The 22,689-nt window shown below is 36.1% G+C and overlaps 1 protein-coding gene across 6 annotated transcripts in view; it reads right to left on the bottom strand.

Moving 5' to 3' along the window:
- Positions 1-328: 328 nt before the first annotated feature.
- The window catches only part of PRRC2C (proline rich coiled-coil 2C), a 92,091-nt gene continuing 69,730 nt past the window's right edge, over positions 329-22,689 (bottom strand). For 2 of the 6 annotated variants that reach the window (XM_070940904.1, XM_070940906.1), the window contains 10 exons: positions 21,983-22,186; positions 21,659-21,771; positions 20,398-20,534; positions 18,429-18,663; positions 15,162-15,284; positions 12,147-12,359; positions 10,727-10,827; positions 4,730-4,850; positions 3,537-3,773; positions 329-1,984 (listed from right to left, as the gene is read on the bottom strand). In XM_070940904.1, coding sequence (XP_070797005.1) covers positions 1,730-1,984; positions 3,537-3,773; positions 4,730-4,850; positions 10,727-10,827; positions 12,147-12,359; positions 15,162-15,284; positions 18,429-18,663; positions 20,398-20,534; positions 21,659-21,771; positions 21,983-22,186 — 1,739 coding nt within the window. In that variant the 3' untranslated portion in view covers positions 329-1,729. The remainder of the gene's footprint in view (positions 1,985-3,536; positions 3,774-4,729; positions 4,851-10,726; positions 10,828-12,146; positions 12,360-15,161; positions 15,285-18,428; positions 18,664-20,397; positions 20,535-21,658; positions 21,772-21,982; positions 22,187-22,689) is intronic. The other 4 variants (XM_070940908.1, XM_070940909.1, XM_070940905.1 and 1 more) reach the window with 3 other exon arrangements.

Genomic DNA, 22,689 nt, shown 5'->3' with positions numbered 1-22,689 from the left:
CTTATGAAGCTATCTTACACAAAATTGGTTGTGGTGCATGCCATGCAGAAATTCTTTTATGCAAGGATAATGATTAAGTGGGATGTTTTCTGTACAAAAGTGCTCTCACAGTATGCGCATATGTCCACTTTTAAGATCCCTCTGGAATTCTACATAATTTTCTGATTTATCACATGAAGGAGTTTTCAGAATTTCTCCTCTTTGGAATTAGGCTTGTAAGAACAGAATTGATAAAGAGATGGTTTCCCAAAACAAGGATTTTAAGTCCATGACTTCTTGGGACAAAATTTAAGTTCAAAACATGACCCAATATTTTATGTAGAGAATATTTTATTAGTTTCTGTAATCAAACCCATGTAAATAAGACCTTACATATTTAATACAGTGCGTTACCCCTGTACAAATGAAAAAAAAAGTTTAAACTTTTCTAGACCAATATGGCTGTTAATTTCTGTACAATGCCAACTCACAGTACAAGTGGATATCTTTCTCCAAAGCTGACATCACAGCTAAATTTCCAAAAAAATGCAAATTATAGTATTTATATAAAAAAGATAACCAACAGCATTTCACTAGGCATCAATAGCAGCAACAGACTTTTCCAGATTTTGCCATCATCTGAACAAAATTATACACATTACACTGTTTTTGATTCATTCTTTGTTCCAGAAAGGGGTTGGGAAAATTGTCAGAGAAAACAGTTCGGTATGATGTGCCATGTGGTGCCCTCCAATTGATTTGAAAAGTCTGAATAACTTCATTATACAGCTCTGCTATAGCACAATCACAACTACATATTGTAAGCAGGAATGAGATATTTTACATTCACAGAAGTTATCATACAGTACTTTTCCTACAGCTATACTACTAAAGGATACAATTAAGAAGGCATTATTTGACTTGATTCCATTTTCCAGCACAATGAGCAGAAAGAAAGTGTGATGCAGCTGATATAAATATCTGTTTTTTGTGGCCCAAAATCAATTGCTTGCTGCTTTATACTCACAAATGGAGAAGTATTTCAAGGCCAAAAGCTTTCTTCTCAAGCATTGTCTAGTTCTAGCTCAACGTAACTGGCAATATAAAAGGGAGCCTCCCAAAACTGCCATTCTGATATTATATTAACATGGAGAAGCAATTAGTATCTTTTTTTTCAGTTAAATTCAGCACCATAATCAAACTGTAGTAGCAGCCACCTCCTGCCTTTCTTGGAAATCTGACATCAAACATTTACAAAATGAAATGGTGTGTAATGGGAAGTAGGGGGTGATTAAGCTGCTCTTAATGACTTTATTCATGGTCAAAAATTCTCCTGCTCCATTTTGAAAGAACATCTTATTTGGACATGAGCAGCCCAAACTCAAACCCAGTGTTTTATCCCAGCATGGTCTTCTCCGATCTGCCCTTCTTCTCTAAATAAATCAGCAGCAAAAAGGAGAATGTTTTTACCTTTGGCTAATAAAATGCCTCAGGAGCATTATTTAGTTTTGCACCATTGAAAAAGCAGACAGGTGCTTCAATTCTGATTGATCACATTCATTCATGCAACAGCATACAAAATGTCCCATAGAAAAGTCCCACGATTCCAAATCTTTAGCACTCATAGCTGATCACATCTGTCTCTGTTTTTGCCACTCATAGCTTTGAACAGGTATGCCTTGCCCTCACTGGGCTCAAGGTTTGTTCGGCTGTCATTTCACGCTTCATATTTGTATGCAGACACATTGTTTTATGATTTTGTTTCTTCTGTCTTGATGGCCTGAGGTTTGATTGGACCAGTTCTAATAGGCTTGGGTGCTGTTGTAGCATTCTGTTTCTCTTCCACTTTGTCTTGACAGATTCCAGAGGTGGAGTCTGTCACTGCCTCTGGAGCTTTATTCCCATTGTCACCCACTTTCTGTATTTTGCCTCCAGGTGGCTTGCTCTGCTGCTGCTCAGAGAAAAATCTCTGCGTTGACTGAATGACTTCTGCTCTCTGCTTTGCCTTAATAAAAAAGGATTGTGACATTAAACAAAGCAGTCCAAAACAACCATAGGAACTTATTCTGCTCATTAAGGTTGGTTTTTTTAAAATCCCAGTAATACTTTTCAAAAATGGAATCTAGTACCATCTCTTGGGAATTTCCTCTATATGCTTATGATAGTTGCCTTTCATAAAATAGCAATTTTATTGCACAAAGTGACTAGATATTTATCACAGACAGTAAGTTGATACTTTCTTCAAATGTTTCCCTCCTCGGATACTATAAATTCATCAAGATAAGGACAGTAAGACTACTGACAGAAACATCTATTTTTGAGTCAAGCTCTGAAATAAGCATTTGAAGTTTTTGTCTGGAATTATCTGATACAAAAGGCACAGAAAGTATACTTAAGATCTCTTTTGTGGTCTCAGAAGAGATGGGGCAAAGAAAATTAGCTTACAGCTTGTATATGTAGTGTTAAGGGGCACAATGGGGCCATAATATGCCTCTTAACTTTTTACACCTGAAACCCCTCCCCAAAGGGGTCCTTGGGAAACTTGCCTGGTACAAAATGTATATCCTTTTTGTTTAGCCAACTACTACATTTATGATACTGGTTCTAAATAACTGTATTTATTCTAGTTTTATTAATCTAATATTCATTTAGCAACAGCAATAGCACTTACTTATATACCGCTTCACAATGCTTTACAGCCCTAAGCGGTTTACAGAGTCAGCATATTGCCCCCAACAATCTGGGTCCTCATTTTACCGACCTCGGAAGGATGGAACGCTGAGTCAAACTTGAGCCTGGTGAGATTCAACTGCTGAACGGCTGGCAGTCAGCAGAAGTAGCCTGCAGTACTGCATTCTAACCACAGCGTCACCAAACTCCTTTGTTCTCTTTACTAACTTAATACACAATTTTATGCTTTTCCCTAGGAACCAATGCTGTGTTTTGAAAACAGAATAGCACATACATAATTCAATTAAAAGTTACTTAAGATTAATTTATAAACTCAATACCCACCAACTAGGGCTTGGACAAAACATGAAGATTTTAACAATGTGTTGATAAATCAAGTGGTCTCACTCTTCTCAGATTAACACTCTTTCATGAATGAAAATAATGGAAAAGATTAAGCAAGTGATGCCATCACTTTCAACCAGATAAGTTCATCGATTTTAGATTCTTTCTGCTTTTATGACATCCCCACATGGACTTTGCAATACATCTCAATTTTAAGGGAAAAAGGTTTCATTGAAAAGAGTCTCCAAGTGCTTTTCTACCAATTTTATGGAGTGAAATGCAGCTATGGGTGGTTTTGCTTGAGTTTTAGACTTGAAGAAAGAAAAACACAGAGAATGAATACAGTTGACCAGATCTTAGACTGCATTACAAATAAGTAGGTGAACTTAAATCTATTGCTGGAAGCTTATTGATGGGTTCTACTGTTTCTATTTGGCCACCTCAGAGGGAAACCTGCATCTTAAACAAAGAATAGTATCTTGCCTTGCAAGTTGTTAAGACTGTACTGTGGTTAACACAGCATGGCCATCCAAAATACTAACCTTTATGTCTTGTTCAGCCTTCATCGCAGCCTGGGCCTGATTGCCTCTGACTCCAGAGAATGATCCACAAGGACCCCTCGCCACATGTGGCAAACGAGGGTGGCTCAAAAGACCTGTGGTCATCTGAGGTGGCATCTGACTAGCCAGTGCCACTGGCGGCCTCTGAACGGGTGCTGGGAAGGTGTTAGTATGTGGGGCTCTTACCAATGGAGGGACCAGGTTAGGCTGAGAGAGGATCTAAGTGGGGGAAAAAAAACAACAACAACAAAAAAGAGAGACATTTAGCTGTTAGCAAACTGCCAACCTGATCATATGGTGGCTTTTCTGCAGGGAGCATGCCTCTGTTATTTAACAGTGCCAAGTAATGGGTTCACTTTTTCTGTTAGGATTGGCTCTGTTTGGAAAATTCAATGTGGGAAAATCTTAAGGATACTGTGCTTAAAAACTGTAGTAGCACATCATGGACCAAGAGGGGAGAACAGAGGGGCATCCTCAAATATATCAAGATGCAGGAACTGTTAGAACATAGACTTATGCCTCTAGGCAATATCCAGCAGCTGCAAATTTCATATGCAATATCCAAGGCAGTCTCAAGTCAAAAGTATACACCTCATCTCTCCCTATCAGAAGCTTTACAGCATTTGCATTCTTTTAAAGAGGGATTGGTGTGGGAGGTTTTTTCCTGCCAACTATAGCTTTAGAAATTTACTTCACAGCTGCATTTCATGTAAGTGACTAAGGGAAAATAATCACTATGAGTTTCTGTACATTCTGAGTGAAATAGTGGAGGTTATGCAAAGAGACCTTTGCCCTCTGACAATTCCCATTCTTTCTGCACAGGAGACATTCTAAGTACATTATGTTGTAAACAGTTGCTGGAGACATGAAGCCCTTCTCTGACAGGCTATTTTGTCCTTCTCCCTTCAAATGATTAACCTTGGATTATAATGAGAGCCATGTGGGGAAGTCTGTGGTCATCCATTTGTTGTTCAATTTCTCAACTTCACAAGCACAGATTTAACTGAAAACAAAAAAGTTTCCTCCCAATACTAAAACACTCGCATTAATTGTAATTATGGAAAGCATACTGAATAAAGTATTTGACTTATTTCAGGATCGAAGCAGTCTTAATTCAAAACATAATCAAGCTAATGAATATCCCATCCCACTGCAGAAAACTAGCTGCTGCCCACCTGTGGTGCAAACTGAGGAGGAAATGGTTGAGTCATTCTCACAGCTGCTGATTGGAATTGCTTCTGGTAAATAATGGTGTTAATTTTATTGGTCTGATTGTTTGGACTTGTAGAGACGGCCCTTGAAGACAAAATACATTAAGTTAGTGCATCATAAATGCCATCAATTCTTGTAATCAGACATCAGTTCATTAGCCGGAGGAAAATATGCATTAAGTAAATGATAATTTCAGATTATGCAACGAAATGTACATTAACAGTATAATCTGCATCACTATGAGATTCATATAAAATTGCATTTAATATTTTTAGTCACATAATGAGAATATTAAAGCTTTGATAATTCTTTTGGATTCCAATGAATACAAATGCAAAACTCTTGCATGTCTTCAAACTAATCAAAGTTGTGTTTCTTTATGTTAGTCTACTGATGCTTACTAGAAGCAGAGTACTTGATGTTCACTGTATTTCTGAATGACACAATTGGGTTTTTGAACAATTAAGATACCACAACTGCTTATAACATTAATGACTAGCCCTAAATGCTGTTACATTAAAATATTAAGAATTCTTAATCCAACCAATACATATATTTGACACAGGGTCTTATTCTAACTAATACGTAAAATCTAGTGATCTCTACACTATATATCACCCTAATCCTATCCCAACTCTTCCATTATTTAACTCGGCATGCTTTTAAAATACAATTCTTCAGGTAACAGTGACTAGAATCTAATGAATTGTATATGCAATGAAAACTTTCCTGATAGCCCTACCAGACAGCTGTTTTTGTAAATTAAAATCTATATAAAAAAGTAGTTTGCAATATGGCAGGATGGTCAATAGTTGAAAGAAGAAAATTATTCTACAAGAGGTAAGAAGATCTTTGGAAGCCAGTTTCCTACTTCTTGCACTTCCTTTGTCTGCTTTCTGTGTTTCAAGGAAGCACTATATTCCAAAAATGTTGGCAAAACACTTGTCTTTTTCAGTTTTCAAAATGAGTGGCTTTTCCATTTTCACTTGTTCATAGGCTCCTGTAAAAATTAGAGCTTAGCATAACATAAGGGCTAACAAAATTGTCCATGTCCTTCCTTCAATCTAGTCAAATAAGAGATGCTCAGTAACTGTTTCATCTGTGTAATATTTGGAAATCAACCAAAAATATGATTACAGGTAGTCCCCATTTTACGAACACAACAGAGCCCAGAATTTCTGTTGCTAAACAAATAATCTGTTAAGTGAATTTTGCCCCATTTTATGTCACACTTTCTTGTCACAATTGTTAAATGAATCACTGCAGTAATTAAGTTAATAACATGGTTGTTAAGTGAATATGCCTCTCCCACTGACTTCATTAGAAAGTTGCAAGAGGTGATTGCATGATCCTGGGACACTGCAACTTTCATAAATATGAGGCAGTTGTCAAGCTTCCAAATTTTGATTATATGACTATGGAGGATGCTACAACAGACCTAAGTGAAAATCACTGTTTTCATTGCCATTGTAACTTTGAATGGTCACTAAATGAATTGCTGCAAGTCAATGTCTACCTGTATATAGACACAGCAGATAGTCAGCTTTATAACTGACTAAAAAAAGCCATGGTTAGTACTAGGATGAGACTACCAACACATTCCAGAAGGCAATGGCAAGCCAATTCTGCAACGTAACCAGGAAACCTGACCATTACTATTCTGTTATAATCAGTCAAATTCTAATCAAGGGAGACTTTACCTATATAAAATATAAGTAATGAAATGAAATCAAGTTATTCAATGCATACAAGTTAGAAATGCTATCAAATACTTGAGGCTTTCATTGGCAACATTTAATATCCAAATCACTATCATATTGGATCCTGATATTTACAATATGACACAGAAGTGAGTACACCCCCTCATATTTTGTAAATATTTAAGTATATCTTTTCATGTGACAACACTGAAGAAATGACACTTGGCTAGAATGTAAAGTAGTGAGTGTACAGCTTGTATATCAGTGTAAATGTGCTGTCCGCTCAAAATAACGCAACCACAGCCATTAATGTCTAAACTGCTGACAACAAAAGTGAGTACACCCCTAAGTACCCAAATGGGGCCCAAGTAGCCATTTTCCCTCCCTGGTGTTATGTGACACATTAGTGTTACAAAGTCTCAGGTGTGAAGGAGGAGCAGGTGGGGTAAATTTGATGTTATCGCTCTCACTTTCTCATACTGGCACCTCATGACAATGAATTCTCTGAGGATCTGAAAAAATGAATTGTTGCTCCACATAAAGATGGCCTAGGCTATAAGAAGATTGCCAAGACCCTGAAACTGAACTGCACAACGGTGGCCAAGACCATATAGTGGTCAGGTTCCACTCAGAACAGGCCTCTCCATGGTCGACCAAAGAAGTTGAGTGCCCGTGCTTAGCATCATATCCAGAGATTGGCTTTGGGAAATAGACGTATGAGTGCTGCCAGCATTGCAGCCTGTCAGTGCTCAGACCATACACCGCACACTGCATCAAATTGGTTTGCAAAGCTGTCATTCCAGAAGGAAGCCTCTTCTAAAAATGACGCACAAGAAAGCCGGCAATAGATTTGCTGCAGACAAGTAGACTTAGGACATGGATTCCTGGAACCATGTCCTGTGGTCCAATGAGACCAAGATAAACTTATTTGGTTCAGGTGGTGTCAAGCGTGTGTGGTGGCAACCAAGCGAGGACTACAAAGAGAAGTGTGTCTTGCCTACAGTCAAGCATGGTGGTGGGAATGTCATGGTGTGGGGCTGCATGAGTGCTGCCGGCATTGGAGAGCTACATTTCATTGAGGGAACCATGAATGCCAACATGTACTGTGACATACTGAAGCAGAGCATGATCCCCTCCCTTCGAAGACTGGGCTGTAGGGCAGTATTCCAACATGGTAACGACCCCAAACACACCTACAAAAGGGCCACTGCCTTGCTAAAGAAGCTGAGGGAAAAAGTGATGGACTGGCCAAGCATGTCTCCAGACCTAAACCCTATTGAGCATCTGTAGGGCATCCTGAAATGGAAGATGGAGGTGTGCAAGGTCTCCAACATCCATCAGCTCTGTGACGTTGTCATGGAGGAGTGGAAGAAGCAACCTGTGAAGCTCTGGTGAACTCTATATCCAAGAGGGTTAAGATAGTGCTGGAAAATAATGGTGGCCACACAAAATATTGACACTTTGGGCCCCATTTGGACATTATCACTTAGGCGTGTACTTACTTTTGTTGCCAGCAATTTAGACATCAATGGCTGTGTGTTGCGTTATTCTGAGAGGACAACATATTTACAGTTATACAAGCTGTATACTCACTATTTTACATTGTAGCCAAGTGTCATTTCTTCAGTATTGTCACATGAAAAGATATACTTTACAGCCCTCTTTAAACAATTTAGAGTCAGCATATTGCCCCCAACACTCTGGCTCCTCATTTTAGCGACCTTGGAAGGATGAAAGGCTGAGTCAATCTTGAGCCTGGTGAGATTTAAACTGCCTAAATGCTGGCAGCCAGCAGAAGTAGTCTGCAGTGGTATTCACCACCACCGCGGCTCATATAACTGGTAATATAACTGTAAATTGGGTATTTTTTTTCTTTTTTAATTTTGATTTATATGCCGCCCTTCTCCGGAGACTCAGGGTGGCTTACAATGCGCTAAGCAATAGCCTTCATTCTTTTGTATATTTATACAAAGTCAGTTTAAGGGTATTAACCTAACACTGTTTTATTTTCTGCAAAATAATATTGATTTTTCAAACAGATGTCCCTTTTCAATTGACAAATAGTTGAGTTTTTACTTAACATCTGATATGGTTTCTTTACTAGAGAGGATATATCAAAATACAATCTCAAGTGAACAATAGTAATGTCTATTACTGGTATTTTCTATGTATCTATATTTCTGAGCAAGCCAATGCATTCATTCTTAATCCTTAAAATTCCTATATACAATGTAAGTTCTCTTTTTCAAAAAATGAAAATCAAGGCAATTTACAAATCAAGGACGATTAATATTTGTAGAATTTCACATTTTTACAACAGCCTTCATCTGTTTGACAACACAGCAATGTAAAAACAATCTTGATGAATTGGGCCAAGCCCACCTCAGTGTGCTTTTCATGGCTGCCAACCAAATCTTTCTGAGGTGCCCACAAGCAGGTAACAGTCACACAGTTCTGCCATTTTGTCTTGCAACTGAAATTTGGAGGTAGGCTATGCTTGAACACAAAAGCAGCACTGAGCTGAAGATTGAGACTGAAATCTATTCTTTTATCTGAGCTTGTTATAAAGGCATTCAGGTTACTGGCCATCAATCTCATACCAATAAATTCCACAGGCCAAAAATGAGCACCATGAAAAAATCTTCTGTCTGTCCTAAATCTCCTTCCATTTTATTGAATGACTTGTGATCCTAATACCATGCAGTTTTGTACACCTTGATCATATTCATGTCCTACACCCAGATGCCTTTTTTTAAAGTTGGAATCTCAGAAATCCTGTCCTTTCTCATAATACAGACTCCCAATAATTTTGGTTGCCCACTTCAGCATCTTTTCAGTTCTATTGTATTTTTCTTCAAAAGTGGCAATCAGAAATCCATTCAGTATTTAACTGAAACTTACCACAGATTTGTGTAATGGCATTAGAATGTTGACAGCTTTATTTTCAATACTCCTCCTAATGATCTCTAGCATAGCATTGGCCCTTTTTTGCAACTATTGTATACTTGAGTTGACATCTTCACTGAGCTTTTCCATGAGTATCAAATTCCACCAGTGCAAATGGAACTGAACTTGCCATTTGGCTGACCAGAGAGATCCTTTTGGAGCTTTTTATTCACTTTGTTTTCTACCACATTAAAAAATTCCTGAACAATTTAAAAAGCACAAGTACCAATACAAATCCTTGAGAGACTCCACTCATTTCCCTCCACTAAGAGCATTGTTCATTTATTCCAACTATTTACTTTTTTAAAAATCAGTTTGCAATCCACAAAATAATAGATCATCTTATCCCATGCCAACTAAATATAATCAGGAGCTATTTGAAGAAAAATGTCAGATTTTTTTAAAAATGATCAAATATGCAAACTTGACAGGATTACTTTGATCGATGTACCTCTTTACATTCCTAAAATGCCTAGAAAGTTGGTGAGGCAAAATTTGCATTGTGATTTTTGCTGCAATAGGGCTTATTCTTTATGTCCCTTTTTTCGTTACCACTCATATCTATCTGCACACAATAGATGTTAGGATGACTGGCCTATAATTTCCTGTGACTCTTTAAAAAATGATGTCATATTGACTACCTTCCAGTTCTGTGTACTGAAGTCAATGTGAAGGACAAGTTACATAGTTCTGCTAGAAGTTCAGCATTCTCTCCTTTGAGTTCCGTAAGGGTTGGTGCCCTCATAACCCAATGATGTGTGGTTGCATAGTCTCTCAAGATGCCCTAAAATACCTTTATTGCCTCTGAAAAAGTCAGTCCAGGTTCAGATATTTCACTTACAATTTTAGTAGTAAAGCCAGTAGGTTAAAAAAAAAAACCAAACTAATTCAGTTTCTTTGCACGCCATATGCTATTTTTATTCCTCTATCAGTCCACTTGCTTTCCTGCCCAGTTCTGTGCTCTGAATATGTTTAAAGAAATTCTTATGGTTTTTCTTAAAACTTTTTGTCTTCTGCTTCTGAAATAATTTTTTGGCCTTGTGCTAGCTAGGATTTCTGGAAGTAGCAGTTCTTTTTATCCATGGAGGACATGGGGAAATTATATTAAAAATAATTTGCATTAACTATAATCTTCTCAACAAATAAAGTCAAATATTTCTTTGAATCATCACCCTTATTCATCCAGAATTCTTGTATTCCATTCCTGTTGTCAAAATGGCATTGCTATATTAAAGTTTAATTCAACACTAAATTTCCCCTCTTTTCTCTGCATCATAATCTATAAAGTTGACTTGTTTGAAAACACTTGTTTACCGGAAAGGGCTAGAAGTTGGGGTGGTGCTTCGTCCAGAAACTGGAGGTGTGCCTGGCTTATCAATGACACTTCCAAAAGCCTTTAAATCCATTTCTGACATCTGAAGAAAAACAGCAAGGTTATTTACATTACAAAATAAAATACTGATGGTTTTATCAGGTCTTATTCATTTAACTAGAGGAAGTTTATAAGTCATTTACTAAAATGGCAATAAAAATTGATGTCCTTACTTAAGCATTTCTGAACAAAGTACTCAATTATTTTATTTGGATACATCAGGTTGTTATCCCAGATGCATGCAATTCAAATGAATGAAAAAGTGGGGTAAATGGAACAAGAGATCACTCTTAAGTTATCTATTCAAAAGTAAAACCACTGATTTTGCAGGAATGCAGTTTGTACTTTATGTTTCTTTCAATAAGAGAACTACCGGTAAGTAATTTTTCTGTGCAGTGGTAAATTGATAATGAAGATCTGAGAAAAAGTAAGCAACAACAAATTTTCCTATGTGTGCAAGCCACCTAGAATGAGCTTGGAATACAACTATAATAGATAATGAATACTAACAAAGATTGAATTAGTTTAGAATTCATAAGCAGATAATGTATAGTTTAATTCCCAGTGACTGTTTCAATGTTGGCTATTCCCACGCTGCCCCTTCCTAAAAAAGTAAGAATCGAAAGCACATTTTCATCTATATCTTCAGATATATGGGTTGGAAACAAGAAAAAAACTTGAGTAAATATATATGCAAAGTTCCTTTTCTGGGAATAACATGAAGACAAACATAATTTTAAATCATCTTTTGCATAAAGTAAATTCCCTTGTATTCACTCTATTAAATCATACAAAGAATATCAGTAGCTTACACATTCCTGACATAATTTATTCAAAGTTGAACTGTTTTAACTCTAACTCTTCAAGAGAATTTAGAATGTTTCATTCTCTTCACTGTAATTTATCGACTCAGATCAATTTTAGATATGTAGTATCTGTAATAGGCTACTATGGAATTCATTAGACACACCAGAGGCCAAGTGCCACAATCTCCCTCTTCTAGTCTTCATCCATATTTTAGACAGGCAGAGTTAAGTTTTTAGGAAGGGGCAGGGGGTGGGAATAACCTACTTTGAAATAGTCACTGGGAATTAAAGTATAATACATTGTCTGCTTATTAATTCTAAACTAATTTGATCATTGTTAGTGTTCATTATCTACTATCATTGTAGTTCCCAAACCATGTGCTGTCGTTCCCTGGATGTTGCAGCAAGCTGCAGGGATATTTTACTATATAATGGAACTGTGAGTTTATTGCAGCACCCTAGTGCAGAGTTTGAGAACTGCTAGAGTGCTGTGTACTGATAAAAGTTTGGGAACCTCTGTGCTATTGTATGGCAAGATTAACATGAACATCTTTACCTTTCCAGTTATAATGCTGTGCTGAGTGCCAGCTGGAATTAGTCCTCTGAAAGGCTGGCCCACTTGTGTTGGCCGACTCAGGCTTTGAGCCTGAGGTTGTGGTGGAGTGTGTTGTAATGGAGGTTGAAGAGATTGTGGAAGAGCAATTAAAGGCTGGCCTGCTGATCCAAAGTTGGGCAAAGAAAGTTGTGATCCTGGTATAGGTACTGTCACCTGGAATAAGCAGAACCTTATTAACTGCGTTAAAATAAAACTGGCATGTTTGAACATAAGAAGAAAATATACATATGTATATAATACTGTTAATATATCCTGTAACTATTTTTTTTATGAATCAGGGAAGAAAAAAGTGTTTATATTTCTATCCTTTAAAATTGCAGAGAAAACTTTGAAATTAAACAGGCAGTAATTATTTTTCAGACCACAAGGTGGATCCTGTTCATTACAAATGAAATTGTTCCATTATTCCCCCATATTATACTTAATCCCTTCTATGTTTGTGAATCCTATAAACATACAGATTTTGGAAATAGAATATCAGTTTATTAGTTGCAAATGTACTTTGGAAGTTCTGAACTTGCAAAATCAGAGCAATCTTATTTACTACTGATAAAGGAGAATATTTGTAGCTAAGGGTTCCTTGGTGCTCTCTATGCTTGGTTGTTTTCTTGCAGATGTTTCATTACCCAAACTAGTCACTAGCAGTGGTAATGTTGCCTGGTTTGGATAATGAAATGTCTGCAAGAAAACAACCAAACTCAAAGAACATGAAGGACCCCTCAATCTTATTTACTTATTTATATTTTTCAAAATGGCTAGTAGTAAATAACCAGCTAAAATCAATTCTAATTGATTAGAATATTAAAAAATAATGAAAAAGTGATGACATTAACAAACACTGCACATACACAAAGCCAAGACATTAAATAGAACAATTGAAAAATATGAGCAAATATGGAAGTCTTATTGGGTGATACTACATCATTGTGCATCAATCACTCCACGTCAAAGGCACCTAGTGAAAGGCATCCGAAAAAGAATCATGCCTGCATATTCAGGTAAGAGAAAGGATTCTTCAACCCATTTGAGTTTGAGCTGGCATTGGGAAATGTGCTCAAGAAGTCAGTGCATCATTTACATCAACTCCAGGTTATAATCTAGTTGTAATATTTTGAACTAATGGAAATTTACAAGGGCCACTGACTCCATCGTAAATTGGATATATGATTGTGGCAAAGCTTTTTCCGTTGAGGAGGGCTTGCTATTGGCATACCAGCCTGAATTAATGATGTGTCACTTGAAACTATATGTGCCAGAAATGAAATTGGGCTTAACTTTATTCTGTAAACTTAATTCTGATGGGGAGGTAGACCCTTTCCAGGAGGAAGTCCACTTCTTACCTAAGGCTTATATTAGTAACTGGTTCAGGATTTCCATTACTTTGTTTGAATTAAATGAGAATGGAAAAAAATATGTCATGTTACTCTCAATTCTTGTTCATGTTAAATAGCATAGGAGACAAAATTGAACCCCATGGATTACCATATCCCAACAGTATTTCCATCTAACTCATTCTAGTATGATTGGAATTATTAAAGAGCAAATACTAATTTTTGACTATTGCTCCAAGGAGGACACTATGATTGTTGGTATTGTATAAGATGACCAGGAAAATTTTCAGGATTCCTATTCTCTTTCATAAATGACTCTCTAGATGAATTTGAGATTATATGCTCCACATATTGGGGAAATGATTGGATTCAGTGGGTGGATGGGCAAATACCTCCTTTAAAGTACTGGAGAACATTCTCTCATATTGTCAGGTTTTAATTCTTGCCATGATTTATTCATACTGTTCTTGCTATTTGCCTTCAAATCGGTCTTGGCTCCTGGAAACTACATAAGGCAGATCCATACAGTTTTCTCAGTAATATTTTGAGAAGTGGTTTCTCAGTAGTTTCTTTCTAAGGCTGAGAGTGACTACCCTAAAACCACCTAGTTGCTGCCATGGGAGGACTAGGTTTCCCCTTTCCTAGTCCAGAGGCTTAATCTCATTCACTTATTTGGATTTTAATCATTCAAACATATATAAAAAAGATTTTCTTATAATTATCTTAAATACTATCAACTTAATATGGCCTCTAAATTATTTTAAATGTGAAAAGTTTGGAAATTGGAAAGCACTACAGCAACACAAGAGCACCAAAACACTTTTCTTCTGCATCATCTCACTTGTATTATGCTAGCATTACTAATACATTCTCAGTAGCCATTTTCTGTTGGTAACAAATGTCTTGTTAATGAGAGCTGCTTTTAACAGAAGAGACAGTGGTTGCCTTGTCCATCTTTCATGAAACAACCAAATGCTGCAGCAGTGATAATAAAACTCCAAAGACTAATATAAATCTTTTCATCTGAGACTCTGAGCACAATTATCTTAATAGGCTGAAAATGTCACTAGGAAATGATCTGACCATAAAACAGTATTAAAAACCTATTCATATGTTCCTTATGCATCATTGAGAAAACAAGATTTAGATTATGATTCACTCTCTATTGAGTTTTCAATACATAAGGATATGTACTGGTGTATAGCATCAATTAAATTATAAGATGTTCCAGAAAACGCAAACTTGGTGAAGATGTTGAAGACTTCTTAAAAAGTTGAAGACTTTTTAAAAGGAACATCAAGACCCCCTACATCTTCACTCTATGATCACTGTAAGGGTAAACACAGTGAATATGCTTCATATTAAAGAAACTTCTGACAAGAGAATATTTTAATAATAGAGGGGGACCATTCCAAAAAATAAATAAATGTTCCTGCGCTAAAGCAATCTGTTAAAAAGGAGATATTATTAAAAAGTAATATTCCATGTTAAAGAATTGTTTTAGATTTCTGCTATATAGAGCGCTATCTACTTTGCACAAAATGGAATATTCTCTTGTCATTGAACTATAGTATTACATACAGCACACAGATATGGATAGTTAGAAAAATTGAAAGCAATTTACCATGCCATAGTTTACCTGCTGGAGAGTACTGGGAGACTGAGCAGTATTATAGAAGCTTGTCTGCCCTGGTTGCTGAACCTGTCCAGAATACAAATTTGAGGCCTGGGTAAGAGTAGCTCTCGCCTGAGAAGAAAGAGGTCAATATTTTTTGGGTGACTAAGTAAAGTTATGTTCACTTGGAAAAGCAGAACAAATATGAGTATTTTATTTTGTTGGTAATAATTCTGCTGACTGTAATATTTTACTATTTGGAAAAGTAGCTATTATAAAGCAAATATACCTTTTATGTATAAGCTGCCAGCTGAATCAGAAAAAAGCATTAAAACATATCTTGACTTTCATATATGTGCTTCTAAAACTTGCCTTATAACTAAAACTAATATATTTTGCTCTATTAACTCTTTGTTGTAAAACTAAGTGCTGGAAGATGTGGTTGAAATCTCAAAACTATATCAACCAAGTTACTAGGATTATTTCCACATTGATAGGGTTACAGTGCAGAATTGCCTTGAAAGTTCCCTTAACAGTGGGATTGCTATGGGAGAGTGGGAGAGAGAGGGGGGGGGGAGGGAGGGAGGGAGAGAGAGGGAGAGAGAGAGAGAGAGAGAGAGAGAGAGAGAGAGAGAGAGAGAGAGAGAGGAGAGAGAGGGAGAGGGAGAGGGAGAGAGGTTGTCAGCAGTCTCAGTATATTTACTTACAATGATCCCAACAAATTGTAATCCAAAAAACTGTAGACCTCACTAAGAGATATCTATGGAGATTCTCATAGGTCATCCAAGTCATATCCAAGAAACTTCTCACTCAAGCTTCTTGGATGAGAAGTGAAATGTCTTCAAAGAAAAACCAGAAAGTCCAGTTGCCTCTTGAAAAAGCACCTTTGGGACTCTCCAAGAGATGTTAGATCTCAGGCAGGGTAATCCAAATAATGAGCAGTCCTTAAGTTACATGAGAAGGTCAGATGCCTGATCCTGATCTTGTCACTAAAAGATAAGTTTTAGCAAAACATTTTGCTAAAACCTATAATATTTTGCCTACAGGTTGCTGCTGACTACCATAAACAAAAGAGCATGGATGGAAAAAGCATAGGAAAAAGTAGGTAACATATTTAAAGGGCATATCAATTTAATATGAGATACAGCATATATGCAAAAAGAAAAAGTGTGGAAAAATACATCAGTATCGAACCTGGCACATTACAAAGAGAAGGTTATTCCAAAAAATCATTGTTATTTTGGAGAGGGTCAATTTCTTTGTCTGCCAGGCAGCAAATGCAAAGACAACAAGATCAATGCTAAATATATTATGATTATAATTTATGCTTACGGAAAGTGGATGTAACTGAAGACATTATTTTAGACAAGCTGTTCTCAGGTTGTACAGGACTTTGTAAAAGCAACATCCTGAATCTGTCTGGTAATAGACCAGCAGTCAATGCAAATCTTTCAGCACAGGTATAATGTGAACACAGAGTCATCTTCCATTCAGTAGCCTAGCCTTTGCATTTCACGTTAGTTGTAGCTTCCAGACCAGCTTCAAGAACTGTCCACAAGGACTATAATCCAATCATTAAATTACCAGTTCATGAATCAGTGGGCAAGTCATAGCTGTTTATGAATAGGCACATCAGCCTAATGTGGAGGACTTTTTATTTATTTATTTGCTAGAGGTATATACACTATTGAATCTAAACAAGTCTCAGTGGTTTACAATGTGGTAATCACAAAAATATCAGACTGATTCGACAGCTGGAAGAAATGTATTATATGAACCTTTTCAGTCTTGGTTCAAGCCAGTATGGAACTGAGTCCATGTTGATTGCTTTTATGGATGATGAGAAGTGGAACTACAGAAAGGGAAAGTATAAACCTTGATTTCTCAGTAGCTTTTATTTATTTATTAAACACATTTATATAGCTGCCCACTCACTCATATGTGACTCCAGGCAGTTTACAACATTTTCCATACCTTTAATCCTTTTAATCCCTTCTGGACTGTCTATGGGAGGGCACTATCTGCAGTGGCTCTCCTCCTTCCTAAGTGAAAAATTGCAGATAGTGCTGAGGGGAGACGTCAAGCACTACAATCTTTGCTGTAGGGTGACATCAGTTTAGAAGGGATTTTGTTTTGTTTTTTTGGCCATTTTTAAACTTCTGCACAAAGATACCATAGAAGTACACTGATGGTGCCCAAATGAGCATTTCAACTCCAATCCAAGTAGGAAATGTGGTCACGGTTGTATCTCTCTGCCTAGATTATGTCTGGTACTGGGAGGGATGAACAGGTTTAATTTGACCATTGGATGAAAGTAGCTATGGGTGTGAAAACCCTCTAATGCCAGAAATAGTTATGCTTCCTGTGTGGATCTGTTTCTGGGACCCCAATCCTTTTACCTCTCACATCTGGGAAATATAAAACATTTACAGGCAAGTATATAGAAAAGGACAGTTTTACCTTGGAGAAGGCCCTGAAAATACCTAGCTTTGTAAAAACCGGCATTTTAGAAATCTACTGATAGCCAATGCACTGTTTGCAATTTAGGTGTTATATGGTTGATAGAGCTTTCACCTGCCACACTGATTCAGACTTAATTTCAATCTCTTTATCACATCTAGACCCTCAGACCACAATTTTCATGGCATCTTCAGCCTGATCCAGGATGGAAATGTGTAACTGGATGTGATCAGCACATGATGATACCTCACTTCAAACCAATGAATAACCTCCTTTAGTGCATGTAATTGTGGACAGTAGTAGATACAATATTAATAGTAATTTATGAACCGTTAGAAATATTAATAATTCTGCAATCTTATGATTTACAATGTAATCTGAGCTTTATTTTAATAAAGCTCAATTACATTGTAGAAATAGATTAAATATATATATAACTAAAAAGAAACTGGTTAAACCAACCATAGACACAAAACAATGTTTTGTGAAATGTCTTTAATACAAGTCAAAATTCACTGTCTTGTTGGGAAAAAATATGCAAAGTCTTAGAATAATCTTAAGAATGGGAATGATATCAGATGAATCAATAACAATCTCTTTAAGTATTAATGGGCCTCTGTTCACAATGTAAGTCACAATTTAGCAGGATTTAGCAGAAGTACTAAATTCTAAAAGCTAAACCTTCTCTTGGGACACTAAACATAAACATAACATAACATAACAATGTTTATATGCATCAGTTTCCTTTTGTTACATCAAAAAAGGCAATAATTCCAAAGCTTCAGAAGCCATGTTAGTACCCACTGTTTTTCTTACCTGGAGCAGATGTGTATCAATAAGTTGGGAACCTCCTAATCCTGAAGCTTGACCTAACTGGTGCTCATACAAGATAGGAATAGGCTGAGTGTTGGATGTTTGTTGAAATGCAAGACTTGACTGTGCTTTGGCAAGTTCTTGATGCTGCACTGTTGGGAAGTTGTGTAAAGCTGTGCCCGAAAGAACCACTGGAGATGGCTGAGACAAGCCACTTTGCATAAACGCCTGCTGAGATCTATTTTAAAAAATGGCCTAAATTAATTATTTAAATATTGTTAATTTATTAGAAAGCTGCCACAGCAAGAAAAGTTTAAAGCTGCACTGAAAAAACTGAGCAAAATATTCAAGCAAATACAACAGTTTGCATATAGTACTATGTCTATATTTAAACAACATAGTTGTAGTTTTATTTAAGGCAAAGAATTCCAATGTAAAGCATGACTGAAAGCTGGGCTTATAAATTCTGGCTTCTTTTAATATAATTTATGGCTGAATTTGAAATCTTGGTTTCTTTGATGCTCCTCAGGCTAAACTACTGTACAGTTCCATATTGTTTAAAACACAGGGCTTAAGTATAAACCTGATCTCTAAATAGAAGGGAAACTGATAACCAAAAACAAAACAAAACAAAACAAAAAGTATTCACCATGAAATATGTGCATAAAAACCAACAGAGCAAATGGTCTAGCAACCTCTTTTTGTATGTATATGGTGCAGAGGAAATTTTTTGATAGACAACTATATTTTTATACAGTATATGCATTGCCAGTATGCCTTCTTTTAAACTACTGCACTTACTCTCCTGCAAAAGAGTTGTGTGTTGTACTTTGTGTCAAGAAATATAAGGGTTGGTATGTGGTGGTGAGATTGCTTTTCTCTATCCTCAATTAGGAATTGGGTATGGTACAAAGTTTGTCATTACAGAGGATAAATTTAGAAAAAGCAAGAAATCACACATAGCTGAGTGACAATATCTTTTTATAGCATCAATTTATCTTGCATTAATATGAATCAGTAAGCATTTGAGCAGAACTCAAAGCTATTGAGTTCCATATTCTAAAAATAACAAGCCACTGTTAAATACATAATAGCTTTAGTCAATGTAATCATTTTTTTCTGAATTAAGGATATTTTTGCTTTCTTATTAGAATATTTGTAGGGTTGTGACATTTATTGAAGGGGCAGAACCAATCGCAGATAAAACTACACAAATATTTTTTTATTTTAGATTTTGTTTTTCATCTTATTTGTAAAACTTCAAATAAGTATTTGTAGACAATTAATTAATAATTGTACTGTATTGGTTTAAGTCACATGCCTGATTAGGAACTACTTAAAGCCAAATCTCACTACTTATTTGAAGATGCTACAAAGATACAGGATATCATTCATCTCCCTCCTCACAATTTACAATGCTCCAATGCTTGTGTTATAAAAGTGGTGCAATTACAAACAGCCAGTAGCATTCTGAACAAAGAAGCTATTTCATAAAATGCATGTACTAATATTCTTAAAAATTCCAAATTTTCTTTCACTATAAGGAAATCTGAACACTGATTTGTAACAACATCAACAACTACCACCACCTCAGTTAAATAAACTTAATTGATGCTATTAACTTAAAGCAATTTAAAAATATACTGCAAATTATCTTGTATTAATGATATGAATAAACTAGTACCACAAAAATTTAGAGCCATGGTGGCACATTATTTAGAATGCAGTATCACTGACTGTCAGCATTTCGATTCTCACCGGTTCAAGGTTAACTCAGCCTTCCATCTTTCCAAGGTCAGTAAATGAGGACCCAGATTGTTGGGGGCAATATGCTGACTCTGTAAACCACTTAGAGAGGCTGTAAAGCACTGTGAAGTGGTATATAAGTCTAAGTGCAATTTAGGAGAAAAAGACAGAAACCAGTATTTTCTGTTTCCTGATTCTATTTTTTTGTTTAATTTCAAAGACTTACCTATAGGGTTGCAGAGAAGAATTAAACAACTCTTGGGCCTGTGAGACAGCAGGTGCTGCTCCTAAACTCAGCTGAGCTTGATGCTGTCCTTGAAGAGGAGCATATATTGGAATTGGTATCTGCTGAACTGAAGTAGGCTGGAAGGAAGAGAAATAATTTAAATATCTATGCAACCAACTGACATAGGAAATTCTCCTGAGCTAAATCCACCCAGCTAATCCACTCATTCTTGTGGTGTTTCTCCAGTCTCTCAGCAGAGAGGTCTATTCTAGCCTTATGATTTCACATCCTTTAACTGTAAATTTAATTATTTATAACATTTGTATATTGCTTCTCATTTTAAAAACCATGTGAATGATTTACAATAAAATAATATATGAGACACACTGAATAGTGAACTGGACATTTTAATATGCCCCAGTAGCACTAACCTGTGGCACCTCAACCAATAATTGTACAGCTATTTCATTGTAAGACTGAGAATGCTACTGCTAGATTTGGTTTACAAGAATTCTGAACTGTCTCAGACATCCTAGTGTTCAATTCACAAAAATAATCTTGCATATTGGGATTCCTATGATATCCTTTGGATATAATGTAAAATATTTCAGTATAGGGAAGGCTTAATTTAGCATGTGCAACATCCACCATTCAAAATTTGTATCATTGGTTGATAAAATAAAGATTTCATTATATGAAGGCATTAGATTTATCAGGCAGATTTTTTAAATTTAAATATCGATAACCAGTCCTCCCCGTAATTCTTAAATCAAATGCAAATTCCCCCGCCCCCCATCAAGTCTGCATGCTAGTGATAAACACAATTCTCAAGCTGCTTCTAAGATAATTCCTCCTCTTTTTCCAATAGTATTGAGAGAATATTTTTGGTGGTGAATATTATCACCCCTTACTCTCTTTTACTTCAACCTATCACTTATACATTTTCACCTAGAATGATATACCCTGTTTCCTCCCAAATAAGACACCTCCTGATAATAAGTCTAATTGGGCTTTTTGAGCGCATGGCAATAAGGCCAAGCGCTTATTTCAGGGTTCCAAAAAATATAAGACAGGGGGTTATTTTGGGGAAAACATGGTAATTTCTTCACTAGAGTAATTAAAACCAACTAGCATCAATGCTAGCTTAATGTTTTATTGTGAGAGTGATAATAAAAAACAAGGCTGAATAAATTTCACGCTAGATTGATTTAATGTAACCTGCATATATTTGTAAACTGTTTCCCAATCTCACGAAATGTACCTGTGAGAGTCCTGGTTGAAATCCTTGCTGCTGGGCAAGTGAAGGAGGAGCCAAACGGGCATGTTGGGTATTGAATAAATGAGTTGTATCCATATAGAATGCAGGAATTTGAGCTACAAGACCACAAGAAAAGATAAAAATTAAAATACGAAGAGGAAAAAATAACTAATCCAATTTTCAGAGGAATTCCAATATTCTCTTGTATACTAAATTAGATTTATACGACTGGGAGAAAACAATACTGATGTTTGTAAGGATGCATACCAGAAAATAAGCTACCAGGAGAGATGAACTTAAATTTAATGAATAAATTTATCACATTACCTGCTGTTGATTGAGACACATAGACCTGTGGACTTTGCTGTTGTTGGGCGATCAGAGATGGCATACAGCTTAACTGGGAAAAATGACCAGCAGATGCTAAATTGCTTGTTTGTAATTGTTGTGGCTTCACTTTACAGATGTTGGGTGGATCAGAAGTTGTAGTGGTTTTTGTACTTAGTGAGGAAGTAGTGTATGTTCCAGCTCCTAAAATTAGAAATCAGCAAAGCAAGATTCAAGAGTTACTGACAAAATATTTCAGCATAATAATCAAAAGTTTGATCCACCTTAGCTGGTTGCGCCTAGTTAGATGAATCTTAATGCAAATTGCATTACAGCAATATTTCATTAAATATTCTTTCAATTTCAGAATATTATTGTACAAGGATACTGCTGTCTACAAAAAACGGCATGATAGTGAAACCTTAATGATATGCATAAAAACTATCTGACAGAGACATACTGTTCATAGCAGCTATTCTTCAACAATGACAATTTCCTTGAAGATATATTAAAGAACAATATGTTATCCTTGGTGTACTGTTTGCTAAACCAAGATTGTTTATTTCAAATGACAGCAACCTATCTCAGCTCTTTAAGACATTTTACATTATTTTCCTAGAAACAGGCAATATACTAGCAATATATAATACTCTATAAAATGAATTTAAGAATTAAAGTTTTAAGATTATCCAAAAACCAAATAAATT

This window comes from Pituophis catenifer, unplaced genomic scaffold (genome assembly GCF_029215685.1).
Source record: "Pituophis catenifer annectens isolate HBS135680 unplaced genomic scaffold, rPitCat1.0.hap2 SCAF_3, whole genome shotgun sequence".
Taxonomy (NCBI): domain Eukaryota; kingdom Metazoa; phylum Chordata; class Lepidosauria; order Squamata; family Colubridae; genus Pituophis; species Pituophis catenifer.
Note: the sequence above shows the minus strand (reverse complement) of the source record. Positions and strands in the feature narration are given on the sequence as shown.